Below are 21,586 nucleotides of genomic sequence, written 5' to 3'. Positions count from 1 at the left end.
CACTGGGAACAGGCTCCCCCTGTTCTTCTGTCTCGCTGATGTCAGATTCCGGAGGCTTCGGAGTCAGCAAATAACTACCAGATGGTCTTGGTCCCCTCTCTGCCTCCGACACAGAGCCCTCGTCTGAGCCTTCTCCAGACTCCAGGACTGGCCCATGTTCCTCCCCAACCTCCTGACTGCCAACTCTGCTGCCAACTCTGATGGCCACTGGCGGGCCACAACACATTGTGTAGCAAAATGTAGAAATAAATTTCTATTGATCCTTAGCTTATGAATCAGGTTGGGATTGTCCATTGCTGATATGAGTTGTGGAAGTACGGTACCATCCAATACTTCAAAAGACTGCCTATTAAAGTCAGCAATAAGCAATAAGAGTTGTACCTTTTTTAAAAAACCAGAGTCATTCTCTCTGTCTCTCTTTTTCTATAAATTATTTCTATAGAATAAATTATTCTATAAAACATAGAATAATAGAATTGGAAAGGACCTCAGATTTAATGTTTTCTTTCTTTCTTTCTTTCTTTCTTTCTTTCTTTCTTTCCTTTTCTTTCTTTTTCTTTCTTTTTTCGTTAACATTCTCTTTCTTTTCCAATAAGCAAGTGTCACTGGCAGCTTTGGAAAACATAGATAGATGTTTATTGCCCACATACCAATCAAGGCACAATTGGGAAAGTCCTGAACTACATTCTAATTACTTTTTTTGTAATTAGAATGGATGTCACCACAACTCTAATGAATCGCTATAAGGTCTTGGGGGACTGACACTCAGCTGAGGTGCAAAACTGCCAATAAGAAACAGGATTGATTGAACAAAGCAGAGGATAGAAGAAAGAACCCAACACAAATAAGACTCCTTTGACTGAGGGTGCTTTTGAACTCTGTCTGCCCACCCTAGAGGTAGCAAAGCATGGAGATGGTATAAAAATCCCGTTCAATTGATGTGCATTCATAGTAGGCCAGCTACTACTACTGTCTTCTCTTCTGAAAAATTGGGGCTATTTGTATTATCCGTTGTTGCTAGGCATTGATTCTTCTTTAGGCTTTCCTGACAAGAAGATGCCAGAGTAACAATAGGAAGCATTGTTTCATCTTCTTGCCCTCATCTGAATTTCCTCACGGTCTGATGAAATCAGGAGTCTGGTAGCATCTTTCCTGACTTATAATAAAATGCATTAGTCAGAAAAGAAGATACCACTTCTGAGTTCTGATTTTTTTTTTGCCATAACAGAAGAATATAGCTCTCCTCCTATAGTACAATAATGGTTTATAATATGTTATTTAATTATTATCCCTAATGATATTGGGGGTTTATTTCCTTGAGTGAGGAAGCTGGGGGGGGGGGACAAAAAGGGAGAGAAGTTTGTTCTGAGCTCAGGACATTAAAATATACTGGGAGAACATTTTGAGTTTTGTTCCCCTGAAACATGGAACACTGGGAGAACATTTTGAGTGTTCCATGTTTCAGGGGAACAAAACTCAAAATATCTTGAATCATCAGCCATGCAATTAATGAGAAGTATTTGCAGCCATGTTATAATTCCTATTTATTAGGGCAAATATAGAAGTATGTGTGTTTTCTTTTTAAAAGATCAAACAGGCAGTGTGGAAAAAGTGTTTTTGGTATTGCTTAACTGATACTTTTATTGTTTACTATGGAGTGCTACCAGTGGTGGGTTTCAAAAATTTTGGGAACCTACTCTTTGGGTGTGGCCTCCTTTGTGGGAGTGGCTTGCCGGCCATGTGATCTGGTGGGAGTGGCTTGCCAGCCATGTGTTTTCTTTCTTTCTCTCTCTCTTTCTTTCCTTCCTTTTGTCTCTCTGTCCCTTTTTTCTTTCATCACTCTCTCACTCTCTTTCTTTTCTCTTTTTTCTTTCTTTCTTTCTTTCTTTCTTTCTTTCTTTCTTTCTTTCTTTCTTTCTTTCTTTCTTTCTTTCTTTCTTTCTTTCTTTCTCTCTCTCCCTCTCTCTCTCTGTCAGTCTGTGTGTGTTGTGTGTGTGTGTGTGTGTGTGTGTGTGTGTGTTTGTAGCAGTGGTGGGTTTCAAAAATTTTTGGAACCTCTTCTGTAAGTGTGGCCTGCTTTCCAGGTCCACTGGTGGAACGTCTTCTAACCGGTTCAGTAGATTTGACGAACCGGTGCTACCGAATAGGTGCGAACTGGTAGGAACCCACCTCTGAGTGCTACTAAAAACTAATAATTGTTCCTATTGTTTTCCTACACTACATCACTCAAAACATTTTTAAAAGTTTTAAAACGGTATTCTAAGCTATACAGGAAAACTCACAATGGGGAGGGTTGACTGTGAAGATGGATATTCTTGCTGAAATGGCTAAATTAAATTGTCTGATTAATGAAGGGCATCAAAGACATAGACATAGAATCATAGGGCTGAATGGACCTTGGGGGTCTTCTTGTCCAACTGTATAAGGTAGGAAGGCCTTATACAATCCTGGCCAAATGGATGTCCAATCTCTTTTAGAAAACCTTCAGCAATGGAGCACCCACAGCACAGGACAAAAGCTGGATCCTTGGTTAATTCTTCTCACTGTCAGGAAATTTCTCTGAGCTCCCTCTCTCTCTCGCCCACCCTCCCCCTCTGTAGTCCATCTTATCACAGAGTAACCCTGGGTAGCTTACAATATTTAAAAAGGCAAAACTATATAAACTTATACACAATATCTTACAAATACAAATACTCAACGAGATGAGAAGATGGATAGGAAGGGAGGTGGGAGGGAGGTGGGATCTGTTATTCATCTATCAAACCCCCAATGTGAAGTCTCTTCCCATTGGAGCTCCAAGCCAACTGACACAGCCAGGTCTGTAAGCTCTTCCAGAAGGCAGAAGGGTTGGAGCCTCTTTAATGAGCTTCTACCCATTGCTTCTTGTCCTCCCCTTGGGAGCATTGGAGAATAAATTGATCCTCTCTTCTCCGTGATAGCTCCTTAAGTACTAGAAGATAGCTATCATGTGATTCCTAATCATTCTCTTTGCTAGGCCACTAGATCTACTTATTTGTTTATTGTATGGTTTGGCCTCCAAAGCCTTATCATCTTTGATGCTCTTCTCTGCACTCTCTCCGGGGTCTCAAAATCTTTTTTTTAATATTGTGTTAGCCAGAACTGGACAGATTATTCCAAGTGTGGCCTCACTATTGTGTAAAGCAGTACTATCACTTCCTGTGATCTTGATACAATCCCTCTGTTGATACAGTGTAGGGCTGCATTGGCTTTCACTAGAACTTCAAGATCTCGCTCACAGTTACCACATTTACTTCGATAAAAACTGAAAACACTTCATGGATATTATGCTGAAAATGGACAAAAATAACTTAGCAATGTTAAGCTTTAATGATTAAAAAGTGTTGTTTATGGGAAGAAGTAACCCAAATGTGTAGTTTGGGAGGTTGGACATTGGTCATAATCATGCTAGTAACTGCTGAAAAGAAACTCAAAAGCTGCTTCATTTTCTTCTTTTTCTTGTCTCGCTTTCTTACTTTTTCTTTTATCTTTTTATATCTTTTTCTTTTTCTATAGGTTCCCTCCCTCAATTCTGTGTAAAATTCTTTTCTAATAAACACACACACACACACACACACACACACAGAGTCACACACACATCAAATGATATTTTAAGCTGAGAAAGTTTTGAGTTTAGAATATTTTGCACAACTTTGGGGAAAGTTAACTTTTGAAGATCTCGAAGCATTGATCAGCTGTCTAGTCTGCTATCCATACATTCTGGCATGCCACTGTTTTCCAAAATGTAAAGTTTTTCTTTCCTAGGGAGATCTTCCTTTGAATGAAAAAATAATAATGCCTTTCTGCCCCCAAGGACAAGTACAGTAGTAATGTTTTCTGGAAAGGAAGGAACCAAGAAGTATTGAAGAAGGAAGCAGCCGTGTGAATAAAACTGTCACTGGACCACACAAATAGAAGCTGTGATAGAACAAGAAGAAAGGAGAGGAGGAAGGAAGAAGGCAGAGAAGGGAGGTTGAGAAGATGGAAGGGGTAAGGTTGTTGCCAAACAAGATGGAGACACGGGGTGGTAAGAAAGTGATCCAAACTGTATTATATATATGTGTGTAAAAATGAATATAAGACTATGATGAATAGACAAATGTTAAATAGCAATTATAAGAATGTATATCTGTGAATGAATTTGAAAGGGAAAAATAAAAAACTTTTTATATAAAAAAGAAGCTGTGATAGAACTAATGAAAATGTTTCTCTTTCTCTCCATGCCTCAACTCTGAATAAGAAAAGTTCTCAAAAAGATATTTGGCTTAGATTAATCTCAAGATTCAGGAGGATGTTGACCTACCTTGTTATGGTCCAGCACATACAAAATACTCCTACAAGTATAATCCTATTACAAGAAAATCACACTTCTGACAAAGTGGAATTTGTTGAAAGGCCATGTGGTGTTTCACAATTTAATCCTTTGGTATGATATTCTGAAAATTTTCCCTGGTTGGTGGATTCTGTTCATTTTCATATAGAATGCATTCTACATCAAGCTAGTCTTGATGTCTTTGTATTCAACTGATTATACTGCTTGAGTGAATATGTAATTAGGCAGTTAAATTGTATATATGTTTAATATTTTTTCCTCACTATGTCTGCATTTACATAACTGTACATTTTGCAAAACTGAATAAAGTATTTTGGGTTTAGAAAACCAGGTACAGTTGTTAGAATAAATTTCCCCTGTATACTCAGGTTAATGTACAATTTGATAAAACTGCTGTTTTAATTTGAAAATAAGTAATATTTGGAAAATAATCTCATGGTCACTAGCCTACTCCAATGAATTGCATAACAATATCCTTTGAAGGTTAGACATTATAGTAGACAGCTGTGTTACTCTATTGTAGCAAAATACACTCTGCTTGCACTTTTTCTGATTAACAATTTTATATTCACATTTGTAAATGTTGCTGATGTTATTATTGTATGTCTGTTTATGTGCATTTGTCTGGCCACACACACACACACATACACACACACTTTTCTTTCTCTTGAAACAGCCAAGTACTGTGCACAAAACACTGAACTAAAATTAAAAATAATACACAAATTTGGATGTCATTTCGAATGCAATGGAATCACAGTAAGGATCAATTCATTTTAAAAGCAATATTTTAAATTACCTAACAAATATGTTTGTTGATTACAACTTTGGTTTTTTGCAGAGTGAAATGCCACCACTGAAAAGGCCCTGTTTTGAACCCTCACATGCATGAGGACTGAAATTGCCATGGCTAAAAGGAAAGAGTCCTAGTACAGATAGGACTCTCAACAGAGCATGGTCAGGTTGTCCATACTTGAGTGAAAAACGAGCAAGAGCTCTATTGCCATGTAAGAGAAGTGAAGGATATGTACGATTTCAGCTCAGGAATTGTATGGTGGACTTGATTGCTAGACGTTGTTGTTGTTAGTTGCAAAGTCATGTCCGACCCATTGCAACTCCATGGAGAACGCACCTTCAGGCCTTCTTGTCCTCTACTATCCTCTGGAGTCCATTCAAGCTCATGCCTACTGCTTCAGTGACTCCATCCAGCCACCTCATTCTCTGCTGTCCCCTTCTTTTTTTGTTCTCAGTCTTTCCCTGCATTAGGCTCTTTTCCAGTGAGTCCTTCCTTCTCATTAGGTGGCCAAAGTATTTGAGTTCCATCTTCAGGAACTGGCCTTCTAAAGAGCAGTCAGGGTTGATCTCCTCTAGAATTGATCGGGATTTGTAGGACTTTGCTAGATTTTGCAGCAGCTAATTTTCATTATTAGAGCTTCTTGCAGTCTACAGTAAAAACAACTTATGTATCTGAGCCTTGTCCTTGACTAGTTTATGCTAGATCCTGAATGATGGTTTACATTTTCAGCAAGATGTAGTGCCATGGCCCTAATGAAGCTCTGACTTCATGAGTCATAATAACAAATGAGGCCACAAACAATGTCTCCCTGATGAATCTCAATACCCAGGTCAACTTTAATTGAAGTAAGATTGATAGAGGGTCCCCCCTCCCGACAGAACTGATTCAAATGAATGGGAATAATAATGTGATCGTATGTGTACAATAGGTGTACATTGTTCTTTGAGCTAAAGATAATAACAACAATCATCAATTTATTGAAGATATGTAGCTACTGTAACTACACCTCTATTATTCGGTGAAAAACTAAATTATTTGCAGAGCTTTGAGGAATATATCAAACTGAAATAATTTTGTTCATATCAGACAATGCAAAAGTCATCTACAGTACAATATATTGTATTTGCACAACAATGGAAAGATGATGATATCCCATCTGAGGGGAATGTGATCAAGAAAATTTTAGACTGAGCAGAAATGGATAGATTAACACTTGCTATTAAGGATAAAGAAGAAGCTAAATACTTTTTGATATGTGACATATTTTATCAATGGCTAAATAATAGAAGTTAGAAAGCAGGAGAGACAATCGGAGGAAATGGTAAAGAGAAGAGTTGTTAAAGAAGATGATGTCAAATGTTAAATATTAATGTTAACATATTATTATGTTATCATATTTTAAATACGATGGCGAGGAATTATAACAACAAAAATGTATAATATGACTACTTAAGCACAATTGTACCCAGAACAAACATTGTTCGATGAAAATGCGATGTTACATAAATAAAACAAATAAAACTTAGGGAAAAAAGGTCGTCTACAGGATAGTCCAATATTGGTGAACCTTTTCAGCATCGAGTGCTGAAATGGGAGTGCACATGCGGGGGAGCACCAGAAACTGGAAGAGAAGTTCCCTGGCACACATGTGCATGCTGGGAATCTGAGCTTCCAGTTTCCGGCATGCACACCAGTCACTTGGTCTTCCGGCTTCTGGCATGCATGCACGTGCGAAGACCAGCTGGCTGGCACACATGTATGTGCCAGAAACCAAAAGCTCAGTTTCCCAGCGCATGCCTGCATGCAAGGGAGCTGCTCTTTCACTTTCCAACACTCCCATGCAGAAGAAGGCCAGCTGCTGGTGCCAGAACCTGGAAGAGCAATAGGCAACAGTTGGTGTGCCCAGAAAGGTGGCTCTGCGTGCCACTTTTGGCATGCATGCCATAAGTTCACCATCACGGAGATAGTCTGATTATTTAAAAAAAAAACAAGCAAAGACTAAGTGCATGTATCTAATATTACTTAATAAACAAATTGTTTTAGTTGCACATCTACTTTTAAAATCTGTTCAGGGAATTTTTCTTTCTGCATTGCTGCCCCTAATGTGACATTTTGAACCTTCAGAACAGAACCCCAGAGTGGCATACATAATTCATAGTGACTTCCTCTTATCTCATTTCCATAAGAGAGACATTCAAAGCTGGAAGAAAGACAGTTCTCCAATGAGCTTCATGACTGAATAGAAATTTGAACCCGAGTCTCCTTGTTCTTTGATCAACAGTAACAATTTTGTACCATTCTGCTTCTTTTTGAGGTAGGCTTTCTACCTCTGCCAATTTCTTGTGCGACTTTGGGGACCCTGGATATTTTGTATATTCTTGAACTTTTCTATTCACAATATAAAAAGTGAACCCTGATGTTCATTTTATGTAAGTCCTATCTGAGGATCAGCTTTAAAATTCTAATGGGAAATTCTTGGAAGCAGATTAAGCTGAGCTGTTTGTTGGGCTCAAGGCCATTTGGAAAGAAAAACTCCTTCTCCATATCCCTACCCATTAGATTAGCATAGCAAAAAGAAAGCATTTTACAATCTTTAATGAATGAAGGAAGATGACAAGGATCAGCTATTTTTTCCAGGTGGTGAATACCAACCTAATAATTAATTTTAATTTCCAGTAGAGAAGAATCTGCAGATCGAATTTGATCTTATGTCCTGAAGTTATATATTTGAGTTTATTTATATACATTGATTTGGATATTGAATTGAATTGAATTGAATGAATTTATAGGCCGCCCAATCCCGAAGGACTCCGGGCGGCTTACAGAAAATAAAATTTAAAAAGTAAAGAGTTAAAAACGAGGAAGAACAGATTAAAAAGAAAACCACATCATGCACCCAGTCTAATCAGGGCTGGACCTCAGTCATGAGGTCAACAGCCCCAGGCCTGCCGGAATAGCCAGGTTTTGATAGCCTTTCAGAAGGCCATGAGAGTGGGTAGGGTCCGGATCTCTGGGGATGGTTCATTCCATAGGGTCAGAGCGGCTACAGAGAAAGCCCTTCCCCGGGGAGCCGCCAGCCGACATTGTCTGGCTGACGGCACCTGGAGAAGGCCTACCCTGTGCGATCTTATCGGTCATTGGGAGGTATGCGGCAGAAGACGGTCTTGCAGATATCCGGGTCCTAGGCCATGTAGGGTTTTAAAGGTAATAACCAGCACCTTGAATCGCGCTCAGAGACTGATAGGGAGCCAGTGCAGCTCATGGAGGATAGGTGTAATGTGGGTGTACCAAGGTACACCCAGTATCGCTCGCGCGGCTGCATTCTGGACTAATTGTAGTCTCCGAACACTTTTCAGGGCAGCCCCATGTAGAGCGCATTACAGTAGTCAAGTCTTGAGGTGACGAGGGCATGAGTGACCGTATGAAGTGCCTCCCGATCCAGATAGGGCCGCAACTGGTGCACCAGCACATAACTACCAGATATACTTTGTTCTGGTTATGAAGAACACAGGTAAGTGATCCATTTGTAGGGCAGTAGAAGACTCAGGTGCCACATGACAAATCAAAACATTTTATTAGAATATTGTATATCAGTATCAGAGTTTTCTATTGTTTGGTGTATCTAAAGTAGATTTCTACTTCAAAACCACTATGCTCAATAGCTCTTTTCCATTAACGTATATCACAATTATTCTTGCCCCAACCCTTCTGCTGAAAGATCTGTTTAAAGATCTGTTATGCTGTGTCTCTTGGCTTTGGAACTAAGAAATAGCCACATATATATTATGTTGTGCAATGACCTCTTCCAATTAATTTCCCATTGTAGAGAGCTTGAAACAGAGACTATTTTTCTCTTGGAATAATGAATACAAGCCAAATGGAATTGCTGGGAGGTAATGAGATGGTAGCTGATCCCAGCAGGTGCCATCTCCCACAAAAGCAATCTCTTAGTGCACTATGTCACAAGGTATTAACTTTCTCAGATGACTTTTGGATAAAAAAAAAATTAGTTATCAGAATTTTCACATGGCCTGTATTGCAAAATTAGCAGTGGTAGAAAAGTAACAAAGAAAGGAAGGGGGGGACTATTATTTTCTTCTGTGGACCTTTTCCTACCTACTGTTCTGACCTAGGCTTTCTGAGATAGTAAAAGTCACACACTTAGTCCCCCAAACCCTTTTTTAATTTAAACAGCTGTGAATTATATTCATTCACAGCCCATAATGATTCACAACCAGTCTGTGAAGAGTCCGACAGAAGTCTGCCACAATCTTTCAGGGTAATGTAAAGTGACCAGATGTCCTGCTTTTGGCAGGACAGTCCGATTATTAATAATTTGTCCCATGTCCCGGGGTGTTTCAAAAAAGTCCCGATTTTTCGTGCGGCCACGCACATGGCAAGAAAACACCGCACAGCAGTTTGCAACTGCTGCGCAGTGATTTCTACTGTCAGAGGCTCTGGAAGCTGGGGAGGTCCTTTGCAGGTAGCTAGAACTGGCCGCCCGCAAAGGATCTCCCTGGACTTGTTTTGATGAGCGCGGGGTGACTGACGGTAGTTTGCGCCGGCTGCACCTGCTCAAACTATTGTCAGTCGCTCCGTGTTCAGCAAAACAAACCCAGGGAGGTCCTTTGTGGGCGGCCAGTCCTAGCCACTTGTGCCTGGCGCTGCAGCTGAAGTGAACCCCCAAAGCCCTCGTCGCCACTAGAATAACTGCTGCTGCCTCCTCCTCCTTCTCTTCCAACAGCACCACCACATTTGCTGCCCAATGCTGTGGCTGAGGTGAAGCTGCCAAGCTCCTGCCAGCGCCCCTGCCCATGGCAGCGGTGCCTCCCCCTCCGCTCAGAGACCTGAACTGGGCACCGCATTACCCCTGCCTCCTCCTCCCTCCGCCGTGCTTTTGAGAAGCCATGAAGCGCGGGAGCCAGTAGGAAGGAGGCGGAGGGGGCGGGAGCAGGAAAAAAGGCCCCATGGCTTCTCAAAAGCATGGTGGAGGAGGTGGCGGCGGCAGCAGGGGTAACACAGTGCCCAGGACAAGTGCTCCGAACAGAGGGGGAGGCGGCGCCGCCACTGCCATGGGTGGGGGCACCAACGGGAGCTTTGCCCCTGTTGTCTTAGCTGTTCTTGCCTTCTGGCATCACTGCACATGCGCGCACTGGGAACAGGCTCCCCCTGTTCCTCTGCCTTGCTGGTGTCAGACTCTGGAGGCTCCGGAAGCAGCACATAACTACCAGATGGCCCTGCCCCCCTCTCTGCCTCCAATGCAGAGCCTTCATCCGAGTCTTCCCCATACTCCAGAACTGGTCCATGTTCCTCCCCAACCTCGTCACTGTCCAACTCTGCTGCCAGCTCCACAGGCCACCGGTGGACCACAGCACCTTGCCTTTTGAGAACGCTGGTTCATGCCTCAGACAAGAGCTCTTCTTGAAAAGGATTGGGTGAAAATGTCTAATGTAATGGTACAGTATTTAAAGTAAACACCGCAAAAATACTACAACAGGATTTTTTAAAACTTCCAGCTTTACTGAAAACCATTTGGTAGTTGCACATAATTCTACCTTTTAGTTTAATTATTCTGGCAAAAAGGTCCAAAGTTTTAAAAAAAATTCCAGCCAAATGTCCACCTCCCTATTTTTTTTGGCAACCCAGAGTGACTACTATGAAGAGAAGAACTATAATTGTTTTAAGCATATGAACTAAGGGAAGGAACACAATGTTTTAAATTAAGCCAGTTTCTAAGATGAAAATTAGCTGGAGAATTTTTAGTTGAAGTTTTGGCCAAAAATACATGGTTTTCTTTTGTTACAGACTAAGGATTTTATGGCCATTGCCATGGACTGATTTACTCAGTATGTTACTGCTAGTTCACATATGTTGTCTTTCTCTATGCTACTTACATGATTTCTCCAGTAGATGCTTTTATCCCCCCTACAAAAATAATACATTACTGTTCCTTACATAACTTCTTCTAGCATTTGTTGGATATCTCTTTGATCAGAAGGATGTATCAATGAATGATGGAGGTTCCGCTGAAAACGTGCCCTTTACAAAGTTATTTTCAATCTCAACTTTTAGAATCAGAGTTCTCTTTCATTGCTACACAGCAACAGATACATCTAAGAAGCTTACCTTATTCTCTATGTTGAACCATCTTCAAGATATAGTTTAACATGCACTGTAATATGTCAGCTTCTATTTCTCATCTCATCCCACCTCCTCCTTCCCTCTCCTTGTTCCCTCCTCGTCCCCCTCTTCCCTCTTCCTTTCTCCTCTCCCCTCCTCTCTCCCTCCCTCTTTTGAGGTTAATGCTGCAATGGCAGTTAATTTATTTGTATTAATTCCCATCAATACCTTTTCAAGAAAGAAACTATGTCTATTTTACATTGCCTGAAGCCATGCCAACCTTTAGAAATTCAGGAAGACAAGCTGTTGGTTGCCTTCCTTCAATGATGCTTAGAATAAATTTGGTGATGTAAAACAAGACCAACCCTCTCTGATTATACTATATAATATGTTAGAATATACCATTCCTTTCTATAATACTAAATTGGCAAAATCAAACATGCAATTGATGCAAAAAAATCTAAATAAGAGTTGATCATATAATGTGTTTCATTCTCTATAATTATGCATTTTAGTCTTTTGATTCAAAAGGCAAAAATATCAAATTATTATGAAAAGTGAAAGGTATGTATCATTAGAATTAATGCTTATAGATTGTGTATGCATTTTTTTTCATAAATCCAATTATAATATTCACAAATCTGTCTTTTCACAGATTTCTCCCCATGTTTTATCACAATGAAAATTCTCAAAATGTAACTAGTGTTCCCACTTATTTCATAACATATTATGAATGTAATGCTTATGTGTAACAGCAGATACTTACTGGCAACTCTTTAAGGACCTTCCAAATTCCCTTCTGGCCATACTTTTTTGCAACGTGAGCTGGGTTTTCTCCATACTTGTTAGTAATTCTACATGCTTGGATGACTTTGGGATCTTGGAGAAGAAGTCCAGTAAGTTTCTTTAATCCAAATTTAGCTGCACAATGGAGAAGAGTGGGAAGTTCCTCCAACTGTGAATCTGGATTGAAAAACAAAGAGGTGCATATATATATCACAAAACATCACACAATTCCCTTAGAACAGGGGTGTTAATCTCACGTTGTCACGGCAGCGTCACGTGATGTATCATGACTTTCCCCCCTTTGCTAAACCGGGCGTGGCCAGTGTGTGATACATCCGGCCCGAGGGCCACAAGTTAATGACTACTTTCACTTCAACTGCAATAATACAAGGGCTATCAATAGATACAAACTAAATCTAATCCGTTCTAATCTTGATTGCAGGAAAAACGATTTCAGCAATAGAATAGTGAATGTGTGGAACACCCTACCTGATCCTGTTGTTAGTTCCTCTAACCCCCATACCTTTTACCTTAAGCTGTCTACCATGGACCTTACGCGTTTCTTAAGAGCTTGGATGCGTTTCTTAAGAGCTTCTTAAGAGGTCCCTAAGGGGGCGTGCATAAGTGCACCAGCATGCCTACCGTCCCTTTCCTATTGTCCCATTTATATGTACTATTTTTATGTGTTTAAGGCTATGTTTTGCTTATTTATATCCATTTATTTGTGTCATTTTTTTCATGTGTTTTCATACTTGTTTCCTTGTACTTGTTGACAAATAAAATAAATAAATAAATAAGTGTGACACCCCCACCTTAGAACAAGGGGGAAGAAATTTATACATTAAAGAGTCATATAATATGGTAGATGTAGCAGATTTACTATTCAGTCGCTAACTATTGCTGAACCCTGCTCTCTTTATGATGTCTTATTTTTGAACTGAGTTTCCATTGAACAGCAATTCAAAACACAAAATGATTTTCTGTAAAGTTGGACACAAGATCACTTTATTGGGCATATAAAAATTATGTATGTTCTTTTACATGCAGCTACCATTCCTTTCAAATGAATAACGATTGTTGAACAGCTATCATTATGCTTTCTGAACTCCACTTACAACTTAATACAACTGAATAATAATTGTAGTGTCTTCATAGAAATAAGGAAATAGTGCAAGCACCACAAACAAGTCTAATATATATTTATGATCCATGAGTTTTAATTGCACATTTGTCTTTTTGTTGCTTAGCTGAACAAAATTCTGCAGAGATGTGCTGGGGTAATTGGAAAGATAATTGTTTCTTTCAATGGCATAGAGTAACAAATACAGCTAAAATGTGTTAAGAATATCAGTTTGCTAATCACACAGGCCATTTAAAGGCTTCTGTAATAGGCACTATACATGTGAAGATGGGGCTGTTAAACAGTACCATGAAATAGGTCAAGAACTGAACCTGTTCATTTTATTTGTCACTCGAGTCCTTGCAAAAAAAGTAAACCAAAACCAAATGTTCATTACAAGGCACATATTGTTATCAGCTGGAATAACATTACTCAATAAAACACTGAGTTCCTAGTCATCATCATTGGGATCCTACATTTTAAAAGACAAGGGATAAATTGCACAATGTAATAACAATAACATGGCAATAGGAATAAATGAGATCTGTGCTATATAAAACCAAATTGTCTCCAATTCTGCATTCCTGCCCTTCCTCCAGAAGCTAACCAAGCATTCATATATGGTACATCATGACAACAGTACTTTTTTGCTCATATTCTCCAGAACCTGATATTATAGTCTTCTTAAAACTTGGAAAAAATGATAAAGATTTGCAGAACTTTGCTATATTCCTTCAATACCAGGATAATCCAGCAGTTAACCACTTCCTCTGTCTTTCAAATGGCTGTTAGCAAGAGAATTAAAAGATCCCAACCAAGCAAATTTAGACATAAATATTTATTAAAGTGAAAGCATCCAGTTGTCAAGATTTCTGCTATCCATCCCTTTTTTTCTTTCAATAAATCTGATTAAATAAGACTGTGTGAGTATATTGCTTTTAGTTGCCAAGAGCTCCACATTAAGCTAAACATCCATTTGGGCAGTGAGTGTCTCTAACTGGGAAATTAAAATTTTATTTTAGTTTTAGGATCCATAGCAGAGGTGGTAATCAGCCAGTTCTGACAGGTTCTAGAGAACCAGTAGCAGAAATTGAGTAGTTTTTGAGTAGTTCATAGATAGACTGCCCTGGTGCCTCCCAGCTGATCTTCTTGTGTTCTAAGAGCCGAGGTGGCACAGTGGGTAAATGCAGCACTGCAGGCTACTTCAGCTGACTGCAGTTCTGCAGTTTGGTTGTTCAAATCTCACCAGCTCAGGGTTGACTCAGCCTTCCATCCTTCCGAGGTGGGTAAAATGAGGACCAGGATTGTTTGTTGGGGGCAATATGCTGACTCTGTAAATCGCTTAGAGAGGGCTGAAAGCCCTATGAAGCGGTATATAAGTCTAACTGCTATTGCTATTGCTATTGTGTTGCCCTGAACAGGAGAATGGAACTGGAAAGCAGGTTAATGGGGTGGGGAGGGAATGGGGATTTTGCAGTATCCTTTCCTTGCCTTGCCCACCAAGCCACACCATGCTCACAAAGCCACACCCAGAGAACCAGTAGTAAAAAATTTTGAATCCCACCACTGATCCATAGCCATTCTGTGATGCTGACAGATCATAGGGGTTTTCCTCAAAGCTGTAAATGAAACAGGTGTACTAAGTGTGGAGCATGGATATCTGTTGCTCTTTCCCATGATCTCTTTGATTCTGGATAACCCTTCTTGTTTTGAGTCCAGAATTGCTTCTACTTCTATTAGCCTTGTGAGCTAGTCCAGACAAGAACATCCAGAGATACTATCTCTATCTTTATTTCAAGATTATATTAACATTATCTTGCAAAATTGAAAGAGCCTGTCTCTCTCCTCGCTTTTACAGTCCAAGAAACTAGAGAGGGTCCCTTCTGAGAAGTTTGTTACACTGTCATTCCAATTTCCTCTTATCTGATCATCGCATACACTGTGGCTCTTCTTCCTGTTTCTCAAGATCAATCCCACATAACATTATAATTTCACACTCCTTGCATTCCTGTACTAGAAGGGCAGTTCTTTCCATGAAGTGTCTCCAATGTTGGAATGCTGATTTTTATCACAAGAAAGTCCTTACTGAGGATGTTATAGTTCTGTTCTGCTAGTAAAAGCAACTTGAAATAAAATGCACATGGCGGAGGATATGCCCCTGTCTCTCATTTTCTGGAGAAGAACCGCTCCAACGGCCACATCAAAGCATTCGTCTGTACCATGAATGTGTGCATGGAGTCTTCATGCAGTTGCTGTGAAGTGGAAAGTTTTTCAGTTCCTGGAATGCTATCTGTTCTTGAGTAGACCATGCACACTTGCAACTTTTCTTTTATGAGTTGAGACTGTGGCCTGGTGCATTCTGCAAAATGAGGAATGAATTTTCTATAGAAATTGGCAAATCCCAGAAAATGCTTCAGATGCTTTACATTTTAGAGTGTTTGTCATGAAAGAATAGATTATACTTTGTCAGGTTCCTCTGTATGCCTTCAGCAGAGATGTTGAGATCAGATGGAGTAGATTGAATGTTCATTTTTCAGCCAGAAGGTTTGTGTTTACAGAGTCTCATTGTTTCTGACATTAGCTTCAGAGGTGGCATTCAGCAGGTTCTGACCAGTTCTGGAGAACTGGTAGCTGGTTCTCTCTGTAGTAGTCTCTCTGGTTCAAGCAAACTAGTAGCGGCGGCTGCGGGAGGCTCCGCCCACCTGCCCCAACCTAACGCGCAAGTACTGTGCATGTGCAGAAGGCGATGCACATGTGCAGCCGCGGCACATGCAAGAGCTCACATTTGTGAACCGGTTGGGAAGGTAAGTGAATCCCACTGCTGTATAGTACTGCTCTACATGACATTGGATTCCTAGTCTGAGCTACCTCAAAGAGATGGACACCAATCAGATTCCAGCAGAGTGGGAATCTGTAAGGAAGCAGTCACACAGAATGTTAAAAATTGTGTGTGATCTTGCCTTGTCTTGTCAGCTTTAAGGAAATAATGGTTCATAACACTGGCTCAGCTCAAAGTAGCTGCCATCTATTGTCTCCATCAACACTAGGCTTTCTAGTCTCCTAGTGGATAAACAAAACTTTTGTACTTCAGCTTAATCTATGAAATTGGATGTTAGCCTGAGCCTACAAAGGCAGAGAGTTGTACTTCCTGGTCTGAGTCTAAACATAGAGTCACAAGTGCTTGCCTGCTGTCTGAACTCTCTTTATATGCCTGAAGTGCTCCTTGTGGAGGAGGAAAATGTTGTGTGGAACAGAAGCTTCCAGAAGCTATTGCTTTGAAGCTGTTTGGATGCTTGCTTCAATATTATATTTCATCGGGTCTGTGTATTATAGTTTATTATTGTGGATTATCACTTTCTTGGTGGCAGCACTGAATTTCCTCAGATTTACAAAACCTGATATGTCCATTATTTTCTCTGTCAACTCAACAAGTGTATTTTTCTTATTAAATGGAAATGAACATTTTTTCTGATAGGATCAGTTCCTGAACAGGTAGCCTTTTATTCCCTATCATCACCACCTTGCTTGGAGCCCACTGTAATTACTATTAATTACAACTTTTGACCTGTAAACCTACATTTTCAGCATCATAGGGAAAATCTGAATGCACGAACAGCCATTATCTCAGGAAAACCACAGCATGAGGTGGATGGCACATTGTAGTCTTTTTTAAAATCTAGATGAATTGGATAACAACCCAGCAAGCAACATCTGCAAATAAAGTTTCAGAAAATATTGTTACCTTTATTTATTCCTCCAAAATTATTGGCCCTAGAGAAGAATTTACAGATTGAATTTGCACTGAACTGCAGCACTGCTAAAATAGATCTTGTTAGGAGATGTCCAATTTATGTTTTAAACTACTAAACTTCTAAACTGTGGTCACTTTTAGAAGTTTAAAACATTGAATCATCCAGTTCAGGGGTGGGTTCCTCCCGGTTCGCCCTGGTTCACGCGTGCCGGTTGGTCGGTGAACCCGGAAGTAATTAACTTTTGGGAATACCGGTGCCGGTCTTGGCCCCTATCGCTGCAAAGCGCTCTTTTGCCGGCGTGTCGCAGCTCGCTTGCTTGCTCCCCTGCCCATCCGCAGCTCGCTCGCTTGTTCCCCCGCTCGTCTGCACTAAGCCCAGCCTGCCGCTCACTGATTGGCTGGAGTCCAGCCAATCAGTGAGCGTGCTGGAGGTGAAGCAAAGCATTTGAAAGCTTCGTGCTTGACCTCCATTTGAAAATTCCCTTCAGCCTTCACCTTCCAGGAACTTGCTGCTTCCCCCTCAGGTAAGCAACGAAGTCCCAGCGGTGGGACTTGGGAGGCTTCGGGTGGGTGGCGGCGGCCCAGCTTTCACAAGGGAAGGCCTTCCCTCACAAAAGCCGCGGGCTGGCGCATGCCACGTGGCCGAATCCAGGTGGGGGGCAGTAGCGGTGGTAGCGGTGGTAGCGGCTGAAGGCAGGTGGGGGGGTGGTGCCCTAGCTTTCTCAAGGGGAGACCTCCAGGCCTTCCCTCGCAAAAGCTGCAGGCTGGCGCACACCACGTGGCCGAAGCCAGGTGGGGGGCGGTAGTGGAGGTAGTGGCGGTAGCAGCTGAAGGTGGGGGGGCAGCAGCCTAGCTTTCACAAGGGAAGGCCTCCAGGCCTTCTCTTGTGAAAGCCGCAGGCTCGCGTACGCCACACGGCTGAAGGCGGGTGGGGGGCTGGCGGCCTAGCTTTCGTGAAAGCTGTGGCCTGGTGGCGAAGGCGGCCTACCTTTCGCAAGGGAAGCCCCCTGCCCCCCCTCTCCAACCTCACCTGGAAATTTTTTAAAAATAGTTTTACTTAAAAGTATTGAGTGTAGAATATTTTAAAATGGTTTACTTCAATTTATTGTGTGTGGATTCTTTTTTTAAATTGTCTTAGACTATTAAAAAAAAGATTCTATCCAAAATAAATTAAAACAAACCATTTTAAAAAATTCTATACTCAATACTTTGAAATGTATTGTGCATAGAATTTTTTAAAATAGTTTTACTTAAAAGTATTGAGTGTAGAATATTTTAAATGGTTTCATTTTAAATTATTGTGTGTGGAATAGTTTGAAATGGTTACAGTGTAAATTATTGCTGGTGGATTGGACTAATGGTTACAGTATACTATGGCTGGTACAATAACTTAAAATTGTTACAGTGTAAATTATTGCTGGTGTAATACTTAACAATGGTTTTTAAGGATTTCTTTTATTTATAGAATATCTTTTTTAAAATTATTTTTTGGGGAATTTTATTTTTTGCAAATGTTTTCTTTGTGATGCAATATGTTGCTTTTAAGTGTTCAGACCAGTTTATGTGTCTCAAAGTGGCAGGTTTCTTGCAAGGCATCTTTGCCAGATTTAGTGTGTTTCACCCTCGTTGTTTAGGTAATTCTGTGGTGGTTGATGTGAGTGCCTGTCCTTTATAATTTTCCACATTGCCTTGATGATTTTTATTCCAGTGACTTTGTCTTTCCTGTCCTTAGGCTTAGGAAAAAAAACTGGTTTCATTGGCAGTCTTTTGGGGGGGGATTCTTATTTTTTTTGGTGTTTTTCTGGCACTGTCATAGTCTCTGTATGTGTGTGTGTAATGTCCTGCAGTTATCTACACATTAATAATGATCTAGTAATATTAATAATATCTAGTAATTAGTAATATCTAGTAATAACATCGTCTTGCCACTCCCACCAGGTCACATGTGTGGCAGGCCACTCCCATCCAGTCACATGGGTGGCAAGCCACTCCCACAAAGGAGGCCACGCCCACAGAGTAGGTTCGAACAATTTTTGAAACCCACCCCTGATCCAGTTTCATATGTAATTTTAGCAAGCAGTATGGAGGCCAAAGCATGTGATTCCTTCTCCCCCCTCCTCCTAGGATAGGAGAGGATAGAATAGAATAAAATAGACTAGAATAGAGCTGGAAGGGACCTTGGAGGTCTTCTAGTTCAGCCTTCTGCTCAGGCAGGAGAACCTATACCATTTCAGACAAGTGGCCAGAGGTAGTATTCAGCAGGTTCTGACCGGTTCTGGAGAACCAGTCAGAAAATTTTAAGAAGTTCAGAGAACCAGTAAATACCACCTCTGACTACCCCGCCCCCCCCAATCTATTCTCTGCCTCTCAAGTCCCAACTGATCAGGAGGGAATGGGGATTTTGCAATATCCTTCCCCTGCCATGCCTACTAAGCCACGCCCACAGAACCAGTAGTAAATTTTTTTGAATCCCACCATTACAAGTGACCATCCAGTCTTTTCTTAAAAACCTCCAGAGATGGAGTGTCCACGATTTCTGGAAGCAAGCTCTTCCACTGGCTAATTGTGCTTAATGTTAGGAAGTTTCTCCTTAATCCCAGGTTGCTTTTCTCTCCGATTAGTTTCCAATCATTATTTCTCTCTGGTCCTTTGGAGAATAATCTGCCACTCTCTACTTTGTTGGCTGCCCCTCAAATTCTGGAATACTGCTATCATGTCACTCCTAATGAAACCCTTAGTTTTGCTTCGCATCCAAGAAGCTTCTTCAGCTCTGATTGGATGATGGGGAATGGAAGGATCTATACTCCTTGCAGACCGCTGGTCATTTGCATTCTTTTAGCAAGTTGTTAAGGCCACCTGCATCCTTAACACCTGAGGTTTATCTGCATCATCAGGGTCATCTGACTAGCACAAATGGGTGTGGAGCCTTCTTGGAATTGTTGAAAGGACTGTGTTGTACACTGGAGATAGTTGTTGTCACATCCCTCCCTCTCTGTTGAGAGAGGGCTGTTCACTTTTGACATAGATGGGCTCTTTGACCCCTCTTTCAAATCAGTGGTCCTCTATCCAAAATGTGGACTTTTCTCTCTTCAAAAGAGTGGCCTTTGTATTTTAAATGCAGGTGGATTGCTAAACCTAGTCCTGATGGCTTTGTTCTCCTATATTTGGACAACCATGTTACGACAACCATGATCTGAACCTTCATAGACATCTGTATTCTGCTATGGGCAGAAAATGCCAGCTGACATGATGCCACATTTGTCCATTACCTTCAAATGCAATTCAATGGAAGGAATCAAAAGTGATTCGTGATGGCCTGCACGTACATCCACTTTCACCCAGATGCTAATGGGTTCTAAGCTGTTGATGAGTAATTAGCAATGGGATCTTAGAGTCATGGGGAACAGCTCAACGAAAATGCCAGCTCAGAGTGCCACTGTTGTAAAAATGTATTCGATATTATTATCAGCATTAGAACAGTTGCCCTCTGAAGAAAGTTTAGAATATCTGCAGCATTTTAATGTGAAGTGAATAGAAAATAGGAGACATGATAAACCTACATCAAATAATGTATGGAATAAAAAAATTTGGGCAAAAATGTTTCCCCTTTACCATTATGTAGTATCATTCTTTAAAACTAAATATAGACAAAATCAAGATCAATCAAAGTTAGTATTTTTGAGGTGAGACAGTTTAGGTATGGATTTCATTGCCATCAGATGTAGTAGAACACAGAATCACAGGGCCGAAATGACTTATCCTGTAGTCTAGCCCTTATACCGGGAATCCCCAAACTTGGCAACTTTAAAACTTGTGGACTTCAACTCCCAGAATTCTCCAGCCAGCTATGCTGGAATTATGCTCACTGGAGAATTCTGGGAGTTGAAGTCCACAAGTCTTAAAGTTGCCAAGTTTGAAGACCTCTACCTTATACAATTGTAGTCAAATGGTTGTCCAGTCTATTTTTGAAAATCTCGAGTGATGGATTGGTGAAGCTACTGGTTTAATTGATTTTAAAAAGGGGACTGGACAAATTAATGGACGATTATCTATTCATAGCTGCCAGTCTTGAAGGCAGTTTCCCACTTCTTAAATGATTTTCTACCATTTCTTAAATACAACATAGAAGAATGGCTAGAGTGGAAGAAAAGTGGATAGGACATTAACTATTTTTATCTTACTTTCACTCTTACTCTTACTCTTCAGGTTTTCTGAATTTCTCCAGGTACCCCTGCTGTGGTACAAAAAGGTAAATTTGAATGCTAACTATAATTTCACTACCTTACTTGAAACCAACAAAGATTCATTTATTTTACCAGTAAAAAATTTTTTTAAAAAAAATTGCATTATGAGCAGGTGTAATTCAAAGAACTGGCAAATACCACCTCTGGCTGGCCCCAAAGTGGGGCAGGAATGGAGATTTTGCAATACCCTTCTCCTGGAGTGGGATGGGAATGGAGTTTTTGCAGTATCTTTCCCCTGTCATGCTCACCAAGCCACGGCCACAGAACCGGTAGTAAAAAAAAAAGTGAATTTCACCACTGATTATGAGGGGCTTTTGTTTAACGTTAAAAGCAGTCAATCAGCCAGCCAGCCAGCCAGCCAGCCAGCCAGCCAGCCAGCCAGTGAAATGTATTTCTAATATACATCATTAAACATAAT

General features: G+C 40.6%; 1 protein-coding gene across 1 annotated transcript in view; it reads right to left on the bottom strand.

The window, feature by feature from the left end:
• Positions 1-21,586, bottom strand: part of BANK1 (B cell scaffold protein with ankyrin repeats 1) — a 149,585-nt gene that overhangs the window by 73,871 nt on the left and 54,128 nt on the right. The window contains exon 7 of the mRNA XM_087723905.1: positions 12,034-12,230. Within this exon, the coding sequence (XP_087580031.1) occupies positions 12,034-12,230 (197 nt within the window). The remainder of the gene's footprint in view (positions 1-12,033; positions 12,231-21,586) is intronic.

This window comes from Thamnophis sirtalis, unplaced genomic scaffold (genome assembly GCF_051295495.1).
Source record: "Thamnophis sirtalis isolate CommonGarterSnake01/CBP01778 unplaced genomic scaffold, rThaSir2_p1.2 scaffold_10, whole genome shotgun sequence".
In the NCBI taxonomy this organism is placed as follows: Eukaryota; Metazoa; Chordata; class Lepidosauria; order Squamata; family Natricidae; genus Thamnophis; species Thamnophis sirtalis.
This window is presented reverse-complemented; position numbering and strand designations above follow the sequence as displayed.